The sequence below is a fragment of the Pinus tabuliformis genome, chromosome 1_1, assembly GCF_031772625.1.
Source record: "Pinus tabuliformis cultivar Carrire ecotype Pingquan chromosome 1_1, CPIR1, whole genome shotgun sequence".
Classification (NCBI taxonomy): domain Eukaryota; kingdom Viridiplantae; phylum Streptophyta; class Pinopsida; order Pinales; family Pinaceae; genus Pinus; species Pinus tabuliformis.
In genome coordinates this window covers 482880572-482903157 of record NC_142297.1, presented here as the reverse complement: position 1 = coordinate 482903157, position 22586 = coordinate 482880572, and the positions used below count along the sequence as shown (strand labels likewise).

The window sequence follows — 22586 nt, the reverse complement described above, 5'->3', positions numbered from 1 at the left end:
ATCTCAGAGTTAAAAAGGACAATCTTGGTTGGTTTTGGCTTTTTCCATAGTTGGGTCTAACACATTGCTGTGCTGTCTATCCTGGTTTCAAAAACCAATTGGTAAACATGATGTGACATACGCCTGTTTTAATTTCACAAGGAACACATATTATGCGTTGCTTCCCAACAGGTACCTCTTCTTAAGCCACACTTCTCAGTCTTTAATAAAATTTCTCATTTGCACTCCAACCCAAGAGAGTTTTACATATAAATATTGTAAAAAAATTGGGCATGTGGTAGAAAATGCAGTAAATCACATGATAAAAAAAGAAGGCAACGTACTAATATTAAATCTCTGTAAAACACAATTTCACACTCAAATCTGGAAATAACATCCACAACTATTCAAATCTGGCCCAACTGGAAACATAATTTCCTGGCTAGAGGGGTCAGATTCTGCGGTCTACATGATAGTAACACGGTCTTTTTTAGAAAAATAAATGTTCAAATCCAGTTGGCTTCTCAAAGGGAATGACAATAAATCAGCAAAAATTTGTGCAGATAAACTATCTGCTTCAAATAGGACGCTTTATTTGATTTTCTTCTTAGGCCTCAGCTGCATTAAAACGAAAATAACAAAGGATGAGAACCGGCCCAAGTGCATGATTATAGGCATACAAATGGCTGACTAGCTAGTTATGTAAACACCATTTATAATGGACTTGGAATATGATAAGCTACAAAAGGCCTGACCCCAATATTACATGCAAAGTAACAAAAGTGGCATTAGGTATATAATGGTAAATAATACAAGACTATTAAATTCACCTGATTACTATGTCCGCACTTCTTTTTCCTGCAGTTTACTGCCCTGGGATGCAAACGGGCATAACACCTGCCACAAACACCAACAAAACCAATGGAATGCGTTCTATCTCAATAACCAATTTTCAACACATTTTTCAAACAGAAAAGAAAAATTAAGTTAAACAAATTTATTGATATACAAAAAATAAAAGAACAAGCAGCCAGAATCTTCAAAGATGCCTTGATAGAAGGCCACATTGGATACAATAATTGGTGATATTCACACTAAACCAAATTTTATTTTGCCTTAATAGCCATGGTTGGACTGCATCATGACTTGCAAAAAAACTCAAACACAAATCGAAGTTAAATTGTCGAAAATGTAGTGAGTAAAGGTCTTCTGGCTTGTGCCTTAGCCAGTGAAGACCTCTACTTGTCTTTCTCTCAGTATAAGTGAGAGCTCAGGAGTTAGACTTAAGTTAGGATGAGTTATATCCAGTTTACTTAAATAATAATCAAGATAGTATGCATAGAGTTGGAGCTTCGGTTTAGTGGAGTCTTCATCAATTTGACTACAGAACAAGGTGACAGTTAAAGTTCAGTTAGAGCGAGTTAGTCTTCAGTCTTGATTAAAGGAAGAACGGGTTAGTCTCCAGTGTTGATTGGAGAGAAGAAGTTAAGAACTCCAGTGTTGATTGGGGAGAGAATGAGTTAAGAACCCCAGTGTTGATTGGAGAAAGAACAAGAGCTCTCAGTTAGCTCTCGATCAGAACTCAAATAACAAGTTAGTCTCCAGTGTTGATTGGAGAGAGAATGAGTTAAGAACTCGAGTGTTGATTGGAGGAAGGACAAGAAGAACTCTCAGTTAGCTCTCAATCAGAACTCAACTTCTAAAATAGAATTGGGCCAAATTGCATGTTCGAATCGGGTCTATAAAGAGGAGGACAAAAGGATACGAATTTATAAGCTTTGTACACAAGGTTTGTGAGGCAAGACAATTCACGAGTTTGTGAGATCATCCTTGATTTTGGAGAGCACAGCGAGCTTGTGTCCTAAGAAATAGGAGATCGCAAGTGCACAAGGATTTAGGAGATTGATTGTGCGCAGATTTGAGGAAGCTTGTGTCCTAAGAAATAGGAGTCACAAGTCTGCTAGGAAATAGGGACTTGTGCACAAGAAAATAGGGGCCCCAGTGCACAAGGAAGGAGGAGCAGGATCAAGTCAAGGAGGAGGAGGGCAAGTCAAGGAGGCAGCATGGGAACAGTTGCATGCTAGAGGGCCAAGATCAAGCAGTGATCAAGGCAAGCTGAGATCAATTACATCAACTGAGATTATATTCTGCTGCTTATTAAGAAACTTTGTATCTTGGGGAAAGTAAATTTGGTTTCAGTATTTAGTTGCTTTGTTTTTCAGTTACTCATCTAAGTAGTTGCATAGTTTCATGGAAATTTAACACAGTATCAGAGCAGAGATTAGCATAAAGACCAACACCAAATCGATCAATCAGTGAACAGGGCAGTCGGTGAACAGGGCAGATCACGCAGAAGGCTTGCACTACAGTTTGAAGAGCAGTTCTTTCGATAGCAATTTGGTGTTCCCAGGACTAGGGGCAGATCACAGTTTATAGGGAGCCTCGAACTTCTGGTCATGGAAGGAGAGGATCTCAGTGGTGTTGGAAGATAATGGGATGCTAGAATTTGTGGCAAATCAAATAAATCCACCTCAAGATGCCCAACAGTTGATCCAGCATAACAAGAATGACACCAAGGCAAGAAGAATTGTTCTTGAGGGGCTCAAAGATCATATTATCCCTCATCTACATGGGAAGAAGACAGCACATGAGATGTTGAAAGCCATCTCAGATTTGTATCAAGGTTCCAATGATGCTCGAAAGATGGCTTTGAAGGAAAAGATAAGTAAAATCCAGATGAGCAAAAGAAAGCCCATCATCACATATCTTTCTAAGTTCACTCAGGTTCGGGATGAGCTAAGTGGAGCGAGCGTAACTATAGCAAAGAGTGACCTCGTAAGTGTTGCACTTTTGGGACTTCATAAGCCTTGGGAGAATTTACAAGATGCAGTAAGTGGCAAAGAGAATATTCCCAATTGGGAAAGGCAAGTCCAATCAGAAGGGCAAAAAAAAGAAGAATGACCTAAGCAAGATCAAGTGCTTCATTGCCATGAGTTCAAACACTATGCCACTAAGTGTCCTAATCGAGAGTCCAAAAAGGATCATGTGGCTGCGTCAGCTAAGGTAGATGCATTTTCTTCTCAGTTCGAGAAAGATTTCTTATTGATAGCTTGCATGTCAACCTCAGCAAACAACAATATACAGTATATTGATTTAGGAGCATCCTTCCACATGATCGGGAACATTGAGTATTTCAGCCACCAAAAGGAAAAAGACATGCAATTTCAGATTGAACTAGGAGATTATCGCAAGTATGCAACTAGGGGAGTTGGTATTGTCAGTTTTAAGAGGGAGTCAGGCAGCTCTCTCCATCTCAAATATGTCCCCTATGTTCCAGACTTGAAGAAGAACCTTATCTAGTAGCTACCCTTGAGGACATCTATGATGTCATCTTCAACAAAGGTAAGGCTTACCTCAAGCACTTAGTTTCTGGATGTAAGAAGCATATAAGTGTAAGGATGAAAAATGTGTATCTGCTACAGGTTGAGACAGACACAACCTTGAGCAACAAGGCAGGAAGAGCACAAAGTAGAGACATGAGGGTTGAGGAGAGCAAAGCTCTAAGGGAGTCCTTAGATTGAGAGCGGGGTAGACCTCCCAAGAAGGAGCGCCTCAGCCAATATCACAATTTGAGTCTTGGCTAGGCTAGTTGGCAAGTGGGCCAACTAGCAAGATGATGAGAAGAGACCAAGATGAGAGCCAGCAACCACTCAGTCAGTGACTCCCAGCACAAAGAGGAGAGCCAAGGAGGCAGGGTCAAAAGGCCTAGAAGCGAGTTAAGACTCCTAGCTCTATGTTCAGGTAGAGTAAGCAGCCATAAAAGTACACCAAGTATATGGCATTTCCAACTAAGTTGATAGACTCAGAGCCACAGGGAAAATCAGTAGTAGGCTCAAATGGGGTGTACATGGTGGATCATAGGAGCATGGTTGGAAGGAACAAGTCTTCAGACTAAATTCCAAAACAAGAAGCAAGGAAGTCTTCCAGTTTAGAGGGAGCAGCTACAACAACAGATAACGTGGTGGTGTTGGAGACAAATCTAGGTGGAAGAGGTTATTCTAAAAGGACCTTACTCACTAAGAGGGAGTGATGAAAGTGCAATGAGTAAAGCTCTTCTAGCTTGTGCCTTAGCCAATGAAGACCTCTATTTGTCTTTCTCTCAGTATGAGTGTGAGCTCATGAGTTGGAATTAGTTAGGATATGTTATTTCCAGTTTACTAGAATAATCATCATACAGTTAGAGCTTCAGTTTAGTGGAGTCTCATCAGTTTGACTACAAAATGAGGTGGCAATTACAAGTTTAGTTAGAGCAAGTTAGTATTCAGTCTTGATTGAAGGAAGAATGAGTTAGTCTTCAATGTTGTTTGGAGAGAGAACAAGTTAAAAACTCCAGTGTTGATTGGAGAAAGGATGAGAAAAACTCTCAGATAGATCTCAATCAGAACTCAACTTCTAAATAAAATTGGGCCTACTTGCATGTTCAAATTAGGTCTATAAAGAGGAGGATGAAATTGATAAGTTTTGTACAAAAGGTTTGTGAGACAAGACAATTCATGGGTTTGTGAGATTATCCTTGATTATGGAGAGCACAGAGAGCTTGTGTCCTAAAAACTAGGAGATCACACGTGCACAAGGATTTAGGAGATTGATTGTGCACAAATTTGAGGAAGCTTGCGTCCTAAGAAATAGGAGCCACAAGTGCACTAAGGAATAGGAAACTTTGGAGATTTGTGCAAGAGAATAGGAGCCACAAGTCCGATAGGAAATAGGAGCTCCTTGTGCACAAGGAAATGGGAGAAGCACGCAAGGAAGGAGCAGGATCAAGTAAGAAGCAAGGTAAGTCCAGGAAACAAGGGAACAATTGTGTGCTAGAGGGCTGAGATCAATTGTATCAACTGATATTAGTGAGAAGAAGCATAACACTTTCTCAAAGACAAAATGCTTTGTAATGGATCCAGTTGCTCAAGACCAATCAATAAAATACCACAACAAAGATAGCAGGTTTTCCCTTTTGGGTTTCCTAGGTAAACATGTGTGTCAATTTGTGTGATTGTGTTTTTATCTCTAGTTTTTATTCCACTACTTATAAGTTGCTAAGAAATTAGTATCTTGGTGAAAGTAAATTTGGTTTCAATATTTAGTTGCCTTGTTTTTCAGTTATTCATAAGTAGTTGCAGAGTTTCATGGAAATTTAATACCCATATGTGTAAATGGCCTAATATATGGGATAAGCAATACTTGTATGATATTAATGAGTGCTTCCAACGTTGTACACAAAAAATTGTTTACTGCCTATGCCTCAAGATGTGCGTCTAGGAAAAAGAGTGCCCTCATAGGCAACAAGTAACATCACACATTCTCCCCTAAGATTCTAACCTACAACCAAATCTTGTAAACACTACATGATAACCATTACTCTAGACTACGTTTAGTCAACGTTCCACCAAGACTTTGGGACGGGGAGACACACGTGTGGGAGTACCCTCAAATTTTAGGGAAATTTAGGGGGGGACAGGGAGACGTCGAGGTATATAATTTTTTTCATATATATATATATTTCAAATTCATATTTAATAATAAAATGCATAAATACATTGATCCATACATAATTGAATTAAATAATGAAATACAGTGATCCATACTCATGATTCTTACTAATGCATACATCATTCATCCACAAACCACAATATTCAATAATGAAATACATTGATCCATATTCATCATTCATTATTCACCATTCTAGAATCTACATTGATTTAAAAATTGAACTCATCATTTATCATTCTAGATTCCAAATTGATTTAAAATTAAAATTCATCATTTATCATTATAGAATGTAATTAGTACTAAGCAAAATAGACTATGATAGATACTAAAATCTGAAGACTGGAATAGTAAAATGATATAACTAAAACTCAAAAATAGTAGAGTGACGAGTCAAAGAGTCAGTCTAAAGTACAGTCGTACATGACAATATTAAATGTTAATTCCATACACTCATACATGACAAAATATTAATTCCATACACTTGTACATGACAAAATACAATGGAAACATTGCAATCCCCCCCATCTTGAATTCCTAAAACACTGTTAAGTCTGTTGTATTTTGAATGAGATTTAAAACTCTACTTTCTCCATATGAAATCCAATGAGGTTGAAAACACACTCAAACATCCTGAGTCATTTCATGGTAATGTTAAAAATTTAAGTAAAAGGATGACTTTTACTTTAAGAAATTAATAGTACCATTAATTACATAGCATTAGTAGGGTCCTAGGGTTGAATTTTAAGCTTCCCCACCCAAATCATTGTTTACAAGCAAAATTAAAGGGGGACACCTAGCCCTTTTCGAGGGAGGGCGCCCAAGCGTCCCCCTTTTGTGAAGTCACGCCCCCCACACTGGGGAACACCCCCCTACGTCCCCCCAAAACAGGTACATGGGGAAACGTTTGGGATCCTAGGTGCGAGAGGTACGCACACCCGAACCTGGGGGACATGTCCCCATGGAACACTGTTTTACTTATCTCAAAGCAACTAAATCATCACACCATGATTATTCCTCAGACACTAAAAATGAAACAAAAAGGCAAATTGCCGATATCCGAAAAATCTTCAAAAGAATAAAACCTTCCGAAAATAAATTATTAAACTATCTCAATTGCAATCATAAGTATATAAATATGCTTGAATACACTACAATTGCATGAATAACAATTTGGTTAACTGACTCACACATTAACATTCTCTTCGATGAGACGCAAACAAACACAATGTTAATCATCAAGGAGAAATGTTGTTGTCATTGTACAATTGGTTTCTAGATTGATTTCTTCTAGAGATCATTTGAATGTTCATTCCTAAAAAATGAGAATGGCAATTCAAAAACAACTTCAAAACACCCTTAGAAAATTAAATCTTGAACTAAAGAGGGGGAGGGGGGGAGATTGATATCAACAATAAGTACATTGGAGGGGCCAGCCAACTTCTTCAGGCAGACCCTTCAAAATCATGCAAAGAGTCTGATCCACATCCATTGTCTCAAAACAACCTCTAAGATTTGAACTCTCGTTGATAATTCCATCACCACCAACGACAAGAGTACTTGAATCTTTAAAAATTTGCTTGTGGAGACAAACTAAATGCAATTATACATTTTTTTCCTCATGAGACTCCCCAATTCATACAACATGTCCTTTGCTTCACAAATAATAATTCAAGATTAAACACACATAAAGCTTTTGTCTAATGAGTTAAAAAACAGCTAGATACCACCAAATCAATGTCAATTTATGAAAGAGCTTCCAAATGGGAGTTTACTTTAGACAAATTATCTAAGTTGCACTGAAATGAATATAAGAAGAAATATAGATAAGGGTTTGAAACAGATACAGCAAATTTTCAAAAAAAATGGATATGATACAACAAGGAAACAGCGTCTGTATATATATATATATATGTGTGTGTGTGTGTGTGTGTGTGTGTGTGTGTGTGTGTGTGTGTGCATTTATAAATATAGAATCTAAATTCTAAAAGATGAATGGTAATATGAAAATTTATATTACCATTCATCTTATATATATATATATATATACCATTCATCTTATATATATATATATATATATATATATATATATATCAAAATAAAATTTTCATATTACCATTCATCTTTTAGAATCTAGATTCTATATTTATAAATGCATAATCGAACTTAGACAGGTACTATGTAGTGTGCATTGAACTTTATTGCTTAAAGCTTGAATGGGTTTGATAAATATATCAATACCCTAAGAAAGATTAAGATCTGACCATTTTCAATTTTGAATTTATGTTATGTTACAGTTACAATCATGTTTTTTTCAGGTATCAATAGTTTTTAAAAAGTTTAGTGTTCTGACTATTTGGCATAATTTGGTAAAGCTAGTTTAGTGTTGTCTAGATCTCATAGTCAAAGGACAAATCCTTCATCTTTGATAGGATCACATTGGGCATCGATCTACTCAAATATTTTAACAAGTTGAGGTGGGCCTATATCACTGTTTTCAAAACCGGCCGGCTCGGAACCGACTCGACCAAGTTGGTCTGAGCCAGGCCCAGAAATATTGACTCGGCCTTGGATTCGGTTCAGCCGGCTCGGTATTAACCCAGTCGGCTCGGCCGAGCTAGCATTAACTCGGCCGAGTTAGAAAAAGAGGCCCAGGCTACGGAATCCAGATGAATTGCCTGGAATAACTTAAGTGTCATAGTTCTTGTCACCACACCTTCTATAATAGTTGTTCTGATCCATGAAATATCATCAACAATGCCTAAGTTTTATAGAATAATGTGGCATCCACTCCTTTGATGCATCATGCAATAGGTACAATTTATGTCCCATGCACAGAAATGTTTTTTCTCTATGCATCATCCTTTTCCTCCAAAACAAAATTCATAGATTAACCGGACATCCAAAATAGAACATGGAGATTAAGGGTAAGTTAATAAAGCCACTTGAAGTGGATGAACAGACTGACACTGCTTAATAAAAAAAAGCAATTTCATCCTTACTGTGCAAATTTTTGGATTGAATTTTATGTGTTCTAATAATCAAAATACCTTGCATCATTTGTTATGTGTTTTTGTTTTGATCTCGATTCTCTATATCATCATCATGTATGTATTGGACAGTGCAGTAGGTGCCATTTTGATATAATGGATATATACATGAGCCTGCTTTGATCATATGTTGTCTTCTATCTATATTCTAATGCTGTGTTTGAAAACATGAATGAAAATTTTTAAAATTAAGTTTTTTTATAAAAAAATTAAATATTTAATGTATTTTTTACAATGACCGAGTCATTGAAATCGAGCCAATCAAGTTGATACTGAGTCGGAGTCAACCCTTGGCCAAGTCGATGTCAATGTCGGAGTCGAAGTTTTAGAACATTGGCCTATATGGCAACCATTAAACTTGTTAACTAAAAATTATTAATATTTTGTTTATGTAGCAATCTTCATATACAGGACTATAAAACAGGCCTATTGGATTCAACTCTTTTTGTAACTAAATTATGAATGATACAAACTACAATTAGAAACCGAGTAATAGAAATCATTCTCTTGAGTTTCCATTTCTTCTTGAGAGGGGAGCTTGTTGCCATTACAACTACTTAAACCTATTTGGGGGTTTAGTTTGCGGGCTACTCTCCACTTGAAGGTAGCCTCTCAATCAAGCTTTGCAAGGGTTAAGCCTCTTTTGGTGATGAGCATAAATGTTTCCATATACATTTCATGGATATCCCTTTAAAAATGCATTGATTTTGAAGTTTGACATGATTATTAAATCCATTATTTTTATTTAATACACAATCTTTCTCGAATCTCAACATATCCAACCTATACCAAATGACAGATTCACTAGTACAACCTCCTCCAACGCACAAATGGCATGAATAGGTTAAGAGGGTGGAAAGCAAACTTTTCCCCAAGCAAAAAATCTACTAAAATTAATTTTCATTCCGAGCAAAGACTTTTATGCATGTATCTGTTTCCAAAAATTCGGATATGTATCACAATTTTCCCAAATATGTATCCAATTTTTTGGAAACGGATCCAAAACCCTTAAAAGAATGCATGAAACATTTAAAAAATAAGATCCGCAATTTCCAAAAGATCGAAACAGCTCGAAAACGTATCATTGTCATTTATGTGTTGTTTCATATGAGTTTCTAAAACACAAAATTACATTTCTAGGGGTAGGGAGGGACATTTCTGATAACTTAGAAAATTATACCTCAGCGATCAACAAAAGTTGAACATGCAACTTACAACATCAGAGACTTAAAAAGCTACAATAGTAAAGCCCTTAACTTCTCTCGAAAAATCCCCAAGGAGAATAGAAATAGACACAACTCTATGTAAAGAGGATCAACATGGATCACATTTCTCCTTGATTTAGAGCCCATATTTGGAAAATGTTATAACAGCGATCACATTTCTCCTTGCTCTAGAGCCGAATTTGGCACATGTTGTAGTAGTTGTTGCTTTTATCATGATATGCAAAGAAGCTACACACAGTGATAACATCCTTATAGAGATTGAAATAATAACTTCAAATATAATATAACGTTGAAAAATGTAGCTTGATACCACCCTCCTTGCAAGCATATTTCAGATTAGATAAATAGATCACCATCATGGAAAGTATTTCACAATTATCTCCAATTAAAAAAAACTACATTATTAAACAATGATGAATCCTCCCATTCTTGCATGCACAACCTCTACCAATACAGCAAGCACTAGATGGGACCTTCAAGTCCCACAACAACACCCATCACATACTTTGACATGAATAATGTTTTAGTTCTAGGAACTTAGCTTTGTAATTACCCAAAAGTGGCATAAGGTCAATTTGAAATTAGCACTGAATTGAACAAAACCCTTGCAAAATAAAATTGATGACCTCAAGATGATCGATAGGCGAAAGCGAGGGTTTCTGCAAATTTAGGGCTAACAGCGGCGAGTCTGTAAGAGGGGCGGCAACGGAGACAAGGGCAGGAGGGCAAGTCTCCTGCGCGCAACCGGGTCTGCGACAACATAAAAAGAGGAGGAAGGTTATATAAATCAGGGAGGAGCTGAAAGATGCCATGGCAGGGGAACCAGGGAGGGGAGAGATCCCCTCCTACAAAAACGTGATAGCGGGAGAATCAAGTGGAAGCGGAATACAAAGAGACCCAAAGGAAAACAACAAAGATGCGCCAATAATGGGAAATCGATGGCAAACAAGACTTGGGGGCAGATGTCTACCCAGAGCTCTGAAAAAACCAAGGTTCGTAATCCCCAACAACAAACTTGAAGAGTACAGATGTTATATGAGGGACCATGCTTTGATATGTAAGTTTGTAGGGTTTTGGCCTTCGGAAAAGGACCTGGCGAAGTGGATACAACAAAGATGGAAGCCGAAAGGGCATATAGATCTAAAGCTAGGGGCAAAGGGCTTTTTCACAGTGATATTTTCAAACCTAGAAGATAAGGAAAGAATCTTTGAAGGGGGACCGTATTTCATGAATAACGCTGGTTTATTTATGAGGCATTGGGAGGACTGCTACAATCCAGACCATGAAAAGATGTTAGCAGCACCCATCTGGGTAAGATTGTTTGGCTTACCAATGGAGTTTTGGGATCCTGATATTCTGGAAGGCATAGGCAATACAATCGGGACTTTTGTCAAAGTAGCAGAGACAACAAAAAGAGGGAAGTATACATCCTATGCAAGGATATGTGTATATATGAATATAGCAGAACCACTGTCGGAGTTCATAGAGTTAGAATACCATGACGAAGTATGGCAGCAACCGATGGATTACGAACATATACCCTTCAGATGCAGAAGGTGTCATGAATATGGCCATCTCTTCAAACAATGCCCACTGAACAATGCAGAGGAAACATCAAGGAAAAAAGAAGAAGAAAAAAGGAGGACAGAAGGTACAGAAGGAGGGGAAGAGGGTTTCCAGGAAATCCCCAGAAAAAGAAGACCAGGGAAAGAAACGATAAGAATGCAACAACCCGTCAAAACAGTGTCAGTAGAATGTCAAAACAAGTTCAAGGTCCTACAGGAAGAAGAAGGGGAGATGGGAAAAGAAGAAAGCGTGGAGGAACCTATGGATCTCATAAAAGATACAAAGGAGCCAGACCTAAACCAAGGAAGTATGGCGGAAGGAGGAGCAGAGGACAGCATGGATATGACAGTAGAACAACCTCAGACGGAGATTGACCCCCAGAAGGATAATGGAAGCGAGGACGAACAAATAATGAAAAGGCTGTTACAGGACTAGAAAAATCTTGATGAAAGGTTTATCCCGGAAGCCCAAAAGCAACTGTATAAAGAGACATTCCAGAAATACAAGGAAAAGAAAGGAACTACTCTAGCAAATCAACTGGATCAAACAGGAACGCAAGGAACTCAAAGTTTGGGAATGGACAGCTCTGGCAAAGGCGGTAGGAAAAGAGGGAGGCGGACAATGAGCGAAACCATACAAGCGGTTGGAGAAATACTGGTTAACTCAGGCAGAGTTATACCTCTCTCAGAGGTATTTCAACAACCCCCCAAAAAGTTATAAAATGATAGTCACAAGTTGGAACATTAGAGGCCTTAACAGTAAAGGAAAACAGAGGTATCTGAAGGACAGGGTGAAGAAAGATAAACCCAGTATAATGATAATCCAAGAAACGAAGATCAGCTCCCAAAAATTAGAAGACATAATGAGAAAACAAAAAATACATTATGAGGTGATGGGTCAGGATGCGAATGGCACGACAGGAGGTCTAGCAATCCTCTGGAACCCTGAGGAGGTGCATTTTGAAAATTGGATAAGCTTACCCCGAATCCTCTCAGGCTTATTCAGATTGATAGGGTCATCTGAGTGGATTCTCATCACAGGTGTCTACGGTCCGCACATACCAAGGGAACGAAAAAATTTCCTTAAAAATATGCAAACCACCCGAAAGATCTTCCCAAGGATCCCGTGGATTGTAGGGGGAGACTTTAATATGATCAAAACGATAGAAGAAAAGAGAGGAGGTATAAATAGACCAGATCAAGACATGGAGGAGTTCAGTGAAATGATTACAGAGCAAAGACTGGTAGACATCCCGACAATAAACGGCATCCACACTTGGAACAATAGAAGAGGAGGCAGAAACCAAATAGCTTCCAGGTTAGATCGATTCTTAATATCAGAACAAATAATGAACAGGGATGTATTTGTTGAGGCCACGATAATGCCGGCGATGGGCTCAGATCATTGGCCTATTAGACTGGAGATAGACATCAAGAAAAACCCCCTCAAAAGACCCTTCAGGTTTGAGGTCTTCTGGCTCAGGAATCCACAGTTTATGTCTAAGGTAGAGGAATGGTGGACTCAAAGTCAACAAAAAGGAAAATGTAAGATGCATACCTTTCAGCTAAAGCTCAAAGAACTCAAAGGGAAAATCAAAAAATGGAATAAGGAGGAGTTTGGAAACATATTAATGGAAAAGCAGAGACTAGAGCAAAAAATGGAAGAGATACAACAAAAAATTATTATAGAAGGACGAAACGAGGAGAGAAGCAGAGAGGAGGGAATTCTAATTAGCCAACTTGAGGAGCGGAGGAAACAGGAAGAGATCCTATGGAAACAAAAGTCCAGGATAAATTGGCTCCGCGAAGGCGAAAGGAACACAAAGTTCTTCCACCAAGCCATGATCCAGCACAGGCAAAGGAACAGAATTTTCTCCATCAAAAACGAAGAAGGGGAGAGGATAACAGAACATGAAGGAATTGAACAGGTACTAGTAGGGTACCATAAAGACCTGCTGACGGAACCACAAGTGGACAGAGGAGCGGCTACAGAAATAATCTGCAAGGAAATCCCAAAGATAATAACGGAGGACCAAAATATGGCATTGATGAGGGCAGCAACGCTAGAAGAAGTGGAGGAAATTGTGAAGGGTATGAAGAAAAACAAGGCCCCAGGACCGGATGGATATACAGCGGAATTTTACCAGGCAGGCTGGCATTTTCTTGGACAAGATATACTGGAGGTGGTAGAGGAATCTCGCATAAATCAGAAGGTATGGCCGGGTCTTAACTCTACTTTTTTTACTCTGATTCCTAAAAATGCTAATTCCAAAACTGCCCACGGTTTTCGCCCAATAGCCCTCTGCAATGTAATTTATAAAATAATCGCTACATTGTTGGCTAAAAGACTGAAACCTATTCTCTCTAGTATAATATCCCCGGAGCAAACCGGCTTTGTGGAGGGAAGACAAATCCTTGATGGATTAGTAGTTACCCAGGAAGTGATCCACTCTCTAAAGCAAAAAAAGCAAAGGGGGATGATGATAAAACTAGATTTGTCAAAAGCTTACGATCGCCTAAACTGGAAGTACCTCAAGGCAATTCTTATGGCTTTTGGGTTTAGTAACAGATGGATAGACTGGGTTTATAATATGATATCAATGCCTAATTTCTCTATAATGCTGAATGGGGCGCCAACTTCGACCTTCAACGCCACTAGAGGATTAAGACAGGGGGACCCCTTATCTCCTTTTTTGTTTATCATGGCTGCGGAGGGTCTGGGAAGGTATTTCAAAAAAGAGATGAGGGAAAGAAAGATCAAAGGGCTGAGGCTATGGGGAAGCAACCTGCCTATCACACACCAGCAGTTCGTAGACGACATCATGCTTTTTTGTGAGGTCTCTCTAAAGGAAGTAAGGGGAGTAAAAAGGATTTTGGATTTGTTTATGGAAGCCTCGGGTATGGAAATCAACAAAGACAAATCTTGTACTTTTATCTTCAATACCCCAGAAACGATCAAAGCTCATTTAACCAGAACGTTGGGATTCCGATATGGAGAACTACCAACAAAATACCTGGGGAATCAACTAGATGTAAATCCTACAAGAATAGCAAACTGGCAGCAAATAATAGAAAAACTCAAGAATAGACTCGCGAATTGGTCCTTTCGCTCGTTGAACATAGCAGGAAGACTGGTGCTCCTGAAATCAGTTCTCCAATCCATACCAATCTATCCTCTATCGGTCATGGCTGCTCCCAAAGGTGCATGTACAAAAATGAAGGAAATTTTCGGAAAATTTATATGGGGAGGACCAAAACAGCAAAGGAAATGGGCCCTAGTATCGTGGAAAAGTCTGTCAAAACGAAAAGAAGAAGGAGGTCTAGGACTCCGAGACCCGGGCATCCTAAACCAAGTTCTAGGAGCGAAGCTATGGTGGAGGTGGATGAGGGGAGGAAATGACTTATGGAAAAAAATATGGACACAGAAATATAATATGCCCTTAACATCAGAAGGAATCCTCAGACTAGAAGAAACCCCAAAAGGATCTACAATATGGGAACTGGCAAGCCAGAACAGAGACATCATAAACAAATATGCCTTCTGGGAAATAAGGGGAGGAAGTATAGCTAGATTCTGGGAGGAGGCATGGCAGCAAAGAGACAAAATGGTCAGTATCCAAGCTCTGCAAAGTACATATCAGAAGGCTGTAATGGAGGGGTTAGAGTATGTAAGAGAATACTGGAAAGAAGAGGAGCCAGATGAGACATGGAGAACATGGAGAAAACTAGAAGAATGGGACGAAAATATAGATCAGGAGCAGAAAGGGATACTTGTAAAAGAATTGGAGTCAAGGAAAATTAAAATTAGATCGGGACAGGATATTCTTAGATGGGGAAATTCCACAAGAGGGACCTTCACAGTCAAAGAAGCTTATTATTTAACCACCCGCCAGGAGAGAGAGGAGGAAACTTTAGACTGGAAACAAATTTGGAGCAATAAGTGGTGGCCGAAGGTAACTATGTTCGCATGGCTAGTTGGGAAAGAAAGAATTCTGACGTGGGATAAGTTACAGAAACGGGGTTTCCAGGGACCCCCGAGATGCAGCCTTTGTAAACAGGAGAACGAAACCCAGGAACACATTCTGAACTCTTGCCCCTTTGCTCAACAACAGTGGGTTGAAGTCAGGAACCTCTTTGGAAAATCTAATAGGGACCCTCTGGATATTAAACAGACCATCTTCCAATGGGGAAAGGGCCAATTCTCATGCCCGGTTGTAAGGAGAACCTGGAATCTAGCCATAGGTTTTGTTATATGGCTTCTATGGAAGGAACGAAATCGAAGGATCTTCTTAGACAAAGCCAATCCACCAGAAAAGATATGGAGAAGAACGCAAAAATTAATTAGGGAGACTGTTCTGGCTGAGACCTGGGAGGAAGAGGATTGGAGAGCGAACCCTGATGAAGGACGAATCCTAGCTAATCTAAATATGGAATATGGCATGGTGTATCCCTTGAAAGAAAGACAGCAACGATCTCAGACTCAGAGTCCAGAGCAATTCAGTTATCCCGGGAAAAACTTCATTAAACTGAATTTTGACGGGGCTTCCAAAGGAAACCCAGGGCCAGCAGGCTTTGGAGGTATCTTTAGAGACAGTGAGAGACGCACTAGATGGGTGTATGCGGACTGGGGAGGCATAATGACCAACAATGAAGCAGAATTGATGGTTGTATACCAGGGTCTTAGAATAGCAGTAAGAAATGGCTACACAAATCTGGAAATTGAAGGCGACTCGCAGATAGTAGTTGAAATGCTTAGAAATCTCAATAATGGGAAGGATTGGGATCAAGTTGCAAAGAGCTGGAGGATGGCAGGGATCATTCAAGACTTGGAAAACATATTGAAGCGTATTGAATATAAAATCATCAACCATGTTAGGCGAAAAGGAAATAAAGCTGCAGACTTCCTTGCAAATTGGGGATGCAAAGAACAGGGAGAAAAGGTGGATAGCATCTGGCCAACAGTAATGAACAAACCAGGATGGGAGAACCTCATCACAATAATCACTCAGGACCATAATGAAACCACAGCTCTATAAAAAGGATCCCCAGAGGCCCCGATCGGGGTGAAAACGACGGCGATGAGGGTGATTAATATGATGGTGGTGAAAGGCCATGATAAGCCATATGGTATACGGGTAATGATGCCGGCGAACAGGAAGATCCACAGAGGGGATATAATCCCAAGGAGGAGCAGAGACGGAGTAATGAAAGTCAGAGGTGGTGGTAGAAACGCTTCAGTGATGGGACGTGGGTACGATGGCACAGAAGTAAGACGAGGAGGAGTGGGCGATTATGGAAACTGCAGGTGGCAGAGGGAAGTGGGGAAGAGGAACGAGGATGGGCGGCAAGAAAAAAAATATGAAGAAGGGAGGAGGTGCGAGGGAAGGAATTTGGTAAATGCAACCGGAGGGAGAGTGCAAAGAAGCAGGGTGGTGGAGGCCAAAGCAAGGATTAAAGCAGGACGGAGAAGGCAGAAAGACAGACCACCCATCCCCGAAAGGATTGGACGAAAGGCAACAGTGAGAAGAATGAGGAAGGAAGCGACTGAGGCGAGCAGGGGCGGAAAGGGGACGGGCAAGGAGGGAAATATGGTTGATTCTTGGGAAGCAATGGAACAGTATCAGACAGGTATGGACGGGACGGAAGAAGAAGAGGAGATGTATAACTCAGATCAGGACGGTCAAGAGCAGCCAAGGAGGAGTGTAATGGGGAAAGGGAAGCCCCCTAAGGACAGGCATCAGGAAGAAACTAAGAATAGAGAGAAGAGAGGCAGAGGGCGAAGAGAGGAAGGTGACCTTGGTGGCCCTTCCAGCATAACGGGTCAGGGTAGCAGGGTAAAGGATGATAACAAAGGGAGCATAGGACGGGGACGGAGCCGAAGAGGTAGAGGGAGAGGAAGGCCGGCTGGAAATCAAGAGAGAAGCGAACCATCGCCGGTGGGTAAAAGAAGGGACAGGAAAACGCTGAAGCGGAGGGTCCAGTATGCAGAGAGGGCTTACAGCGAAAACACCGACGAGGACATCCGGAAAATAATCCAGCGAATGGAGGAAGAAGCTACACAGGGACAGTCAGAATCCGAAATGGATGACTGGGAATACTTGTTGCCGGATCCAGGGAATACTAGAGGGCGCATGTCCCTGTACAAACAGGCTCTACATGTGTACTGGGTAATGAAGAGGCTGTTGGCAAAAGCCATGGAGCAGGTTGCTATGGAGATGGCTGAATTGGCCCAGGGAATTCCTAACCTGAAAAAAGAGATGCAAAACATTCAGGTAACCCTTCTTATGCAGGATAGCAAGCTGGAAGAGATACAGCAACAGATAAGGAAGATCAACTCTGGAATAAAGGAAGAAGGCAACCAGCCGGAAGCCATGGCAGACTGATATTTGGAGATATGTATAAGATTTTCATAGTTAGGTTGCAGAGAGCTAGCTCTAATTTTTGTTATAGTTCATGATGCAGATAAGAATTAGTAGTAATCTCTTTGAATGTTTAGTATACTTAGCTTGGACAAGAAGACTCAGCATTTTTTGTTTTTGGATGGCTATTAAAAACTTAAGGTGGCCAACAGACCCGGTTTCCCTTCGGGGCGGGTTGAGGCCACCATGTGCATGTACAGGTTTCAACTCGAATTAATAGAATATGAATGGTCCCATGTTAGCTTACAAAAGGAAAAATTGATGACCTCAAGGTACTTACTAGTTATTTCCACAATCATAGAGAAATAACAACTATGTTGCATGGGTTCCCGAACCCGGGGGTGAGGCTCTCGAACTCGTCCCGAGTTCTTGTCCCCAAGTACCGGATTTAGTTTCGGGTGCTTCTGAGAAGAACCCATAAGAACCGGGTTCTTCTATGAAGAACCGAGTTCTTCATTAAAAAAAATTGGGTTCTTTTGTCTTGACGGGTACGGAGAACCCTGATGATGGGTACTTGGAACCCCAAAATCAGGTTCTTTTGGGTTCTTTTGGGTTCTTTGGGGTTCATTTTAGTTTTTATATTTTACTTTTTAATTAATTTAATGGGCTTCCCCTAATATTCTAGATAGTCAGTTCTTCATCTTGCGAGAGGAATTGGAGTACTTATGCCTTTATCCATTTAGTAAAGAGAAATATGTTGGGCTCAAAGAAGGCAGAGAACTTAGTGTACGTTCATAGCACACTTCGTCTCATATCTCGAAAAGACCCTGGATACGAGGGTCCTTTCAAGAGATGGGACCAATACACAAATGATGCTATGTGTGTGGATGAGGAGATACAACCAAGATGGCCTTATTGAGCTACCTCCAATTGCTATGGATGAGAAAGAGCCTCAAGATGAGAGTGATCCCTACCTGGAGAGCATGCTAACTGAAGATCTGAGTGATGTTGATGACATCGCTTGAGGAAGCCATTGTTCACTATTAGATACTTTTATTTTAGTATTTTAAAATTTCCCAGTTCTTGTTTGGAGATGCCTTAAGACAAATTTTGAATGTAGTATGACGATGGACATATATCATGATTCTTATTAATATGTAAACTCCAATTTGCACATGATATCTAACTAGAAATTTTGAAATTTCATTATGCATGTTGAATGTTCAATGATGTGAATGTTTAAATATTTAAAGTTTAAATCATAAATATTTTAGTTTTCTTGTTTAAAGTTGAAAAATATACAAATTCATATATATTATAATTTATAAAATATAATATTTATATTATATTATATTATATATATACCCCTGACGAACCCACGTACCCTATTTCGAAAAATGACGTACTCGTCCCCGTCCCTGCACCCGTCCCCGAACCCACGTTTCCTGGCAACATAGAATAATAACCTCCCATGAAATATTTTGCATCCTCCACAAAAGCCTACATTTTAAATGAGCAGACAAGTCCTAATGATAAATTACCTAATTGAAATCTAAGTACCCATGTTCAAGTTGAGCATACCACAAAACCAACCTCCAACAAGCAAAATCACATCATTGATCAAAAACCTAGCTACATATAGTAAAATAAAACAACTACCCATGAGCATAAATCAACAAACCCAAACCAAATTACAAATCATGGTTGTCAATGCCATTCCATTTAATCTTGTATTTCAACTTTAAACCGTTATGACATGGGATTTCACTTTCAACAAATACAATTTGTCAAAAAACAAAATAAGGGCATTAGGTTGTCTAGGCATCAATTGGGTGTTGGGCAACCTTGGGCCTTGATTTACCTTTATATTTATTTGTCATTTGTTGGTTTTGATGGGAACACCAATCTATTTCATGCATGTGTTGCAATTACCCCCTAGTAGAAGTATGCAAAACCTATGAAGAAATTAGTAAATTGTTTTTCCAGTAAGTGAAAATGCATCCATCTACATTAAAAGCATTTGGGTGTGAATTTTACCTAAATCTATTGCAAATTCCATCACCCATGGAACTAATTTGAATCTAGTTACAAGTGCATCGTATAAAGATTAGATTCAATATCCCTACACCAAATCCTTAATGTGCCTTGGAGCGCCTTGTACTTGAAGCCACATGCTCTTTTACTTGCATTGATTATTGGGAAACAAAAAATTATTAGATCTTTGTGCATCATTATTCCATGACTTCACAAGGGCATTAAAAACTTCTAAAATACCAGTTTCATCCCTTCAACTACAACTTTTAAAGGGGTCCATGTTTGGTTAAGATCATGAATTTCATGTTTGGTTAAGATCATGAATCCCTACAACTCCCACCCCAAAAGTGTAACTTGGGGAAGTAAGAACTTTAAGGGATGGTACATCAAATCATGTAAGAACTTTAAGGGATGGTACATCAAATCATGTAAGAACTTTACGGGATGGTACCTCGGATCATGTGGGAACCTTCCAAAATAATAGTAAATATTTTGTGCTACCTAAATCCTTATCTACTCTCTCCCACCCCTCTCCGCACATACAATTGGGTATCTACATCAATACCCAAATACTCCAATACTAAATTCACTCAAGAGAAGCTCCACTATACTCAAGACATCATGATTTGAACACAACCATATCACTAAAAATCCTTCATATTGTCATAGACAGAGACATTACAGAGCAACAAAGAAGTCAAAAAATTCTTGTGTATCCCCATTGAAAAAGGGTCTAAATTCAATACCATTCTGTTTTATATTCCAACAAGTGTTATAGAGATCCCCTATGAACTTGAGAACACTAACTTTCAAGCCATACTATCTTCAATTTCTTCGTGGGATTCTCACAGAGAATTATGTTGTATGTAATCACTATAAAAGAAACATACTTCAGCTCTTTAATTAACCTGAGAACCTTACCCCTTAACTCATACTACCTTCAATTTCTTTATGGGGCTGTTCTCATACGGAACCATGTTATATGTGAAATCAATAAAAGGAACGTACTTCAGCACCTTAATGAACTCGGGAACCTTGGTCCTTACCCTACTCACACTCCTTTCAATTTTTATGGGGTTCTCATAAGCAACAATGATGTATGTACTGTCCAGAAAAAATGAACTTTGAGCTTTTACAACATAATCTCCCCCCTTATAATAATCCCTGAAAGGCTACCACTCATCCAACGGACTCCTCATCTCTCCTTGAACCGGATTAAGTCTTGGTGTAATAGTTTCTTTTTCTAACTCAAAATACATCCTTTTTATGAAACACACCCATTAGGTACTTGAATGCAACAGTATCACAACGTTTTTTGAATAGCTTTTTTGGTAACTGAGACCTCCACTTTTAGCGATGAACATTGAGATTAATGGAACTAAAGTATGCACGCCTTTCCCTTGCGAGATTGGTTGTTTTTTATTATTTTGAAACGGAAGTATAGTGATTTTGTGGCAATATAATTCTTCGATTTAATGCCCATGTTAATACATAATTTTTCACTACAATATTTATACAAATATCCCCTAAAAGAATCTAATCGAAAATTCGGAACTGGAGAGTCATTCAAAAACCTCAAATCATTATTTTAAAGAAAACCATTAGGATTAGAATAAACTCAAGAAAGGGAGTATGTAGGCTTCAGAAGAAATTAACAAAAAAAAAATGCGTCTTACTTTCTGCAAATCATCTTGTCCTGGTTGTACTTCCTTGCCAAAGCCATCAAAGAAGGTTCAATAATCCCTCCACGAAGCCTCAAAACAAGGTGTAGCGTAGACTCTGGATACCATTACAACTTGCATAAGTTTTGAAAAATATAAATACCCGAAACTCTGAAATCAAAATGTAAAACTTCTTCATACACAAGAGATACTCAACCATAAATTAATCACAGCTTACTGAAAACCTAACATTAAAAAATTCATACCAAATAATGATCAAACAACGAGAAACCCCAAACTCTGCCTTAACGAAATTAATCGGTCAATACAGCAATTTTTTCCAAAATAACCATACATAGCAAATGAAAAATTCCAAAAATGCTACAATTGAACACTCTCGTAAGTAACATTTCTTTCTGCTTGCGCACCTTTCTGAATATTGTAGTCAGCAAGAGTACGCCCATCTTCCAGCTGTTTTCCAGCGAAAATCAAACGCTGCTGGTCAGGTGGAATCCCTGCAAAACATCAACAACGACAATTAACAAACACGGACAGAAAACAATTTTGACCCTCCGAGAACATCGCAAGCATGGCAAGGAAATTCAAACAGGAGCGAAAACTATACACATTATAATAAAATCAAACAAAATTTGAAGCTTGCTTACCTTCCTTGTCCTGAATCTTGGCCTTCACATTATCGATCGTATCGCTGCCCTCGACCTCAAGGGTTATGGTTTTGCCAGTAAGGGTTTTCACGAAGATCTGCATCTTGTCGCCCAGATCGATCAACTCCAACAGAAACTCTTTCTAATGGCCCAGAATCAGCTTTTATAGACTCTTTTTGGCTGGTAGGGTTTGCAGTTAGGGTTTTATGTGGGGTTCGAAACTAACTAGGGTTTCAGATCCAGGTCTGAGAAATTAGAGTTTGAAGACAAATCCGTCCGTCCGAGTCAGTGACAAAACATGATTATGTATGTATGATAATTAATTGGGTTTAGTTTATGGGATTAAGAAGCAGAATGTTATGTATAATAGTTAATTGGGTTTAATTATATGATTAAGAAAATAAAATTATTTGATTTTAAATTTTATTTTGTAGAGAGGTGTTTTATTGTAAAATTATGTTAAATTTAATGAGTAAGTTAAATTATAAAAAAATTATTAATTA

At 39.0% G+C, this 22586-nt stretch overlaps 1 protein-coding gene across 1 annotated transcript; it reads right to left on the bottom strand.

Annotated features, from left to right (window-relative positions):
* Window positions 1-302: 302 nt before the first annotated feature.
* Window positions 303-22243, bottom strand: LOC149213866 (ubiquitin-ribosomal protein eL40 fusion protein-like). Its single transcript, XM_089392122.1, has 5 exons — window positions 22084-22243; window positions 21847-21933; window positions 21434-21536; window positions 810-876; window positions 303-597 (listed from the first exon to the last, which is right to left on the bottom strand). The coding sequence occupies exons 1-5, from the start codon at window positions 22184-22186 to the stop codon at window positions 571-573; spliced, it is 387 nt and encodes a 128-aa protein (XP_089248248.1). The 5' UTR covers window positions 22187-22243; the 3' UTR covers window positions 303-570.
* Between the last annotated feature and the right edge of the window lie 343 nt (window positions 22244-22586).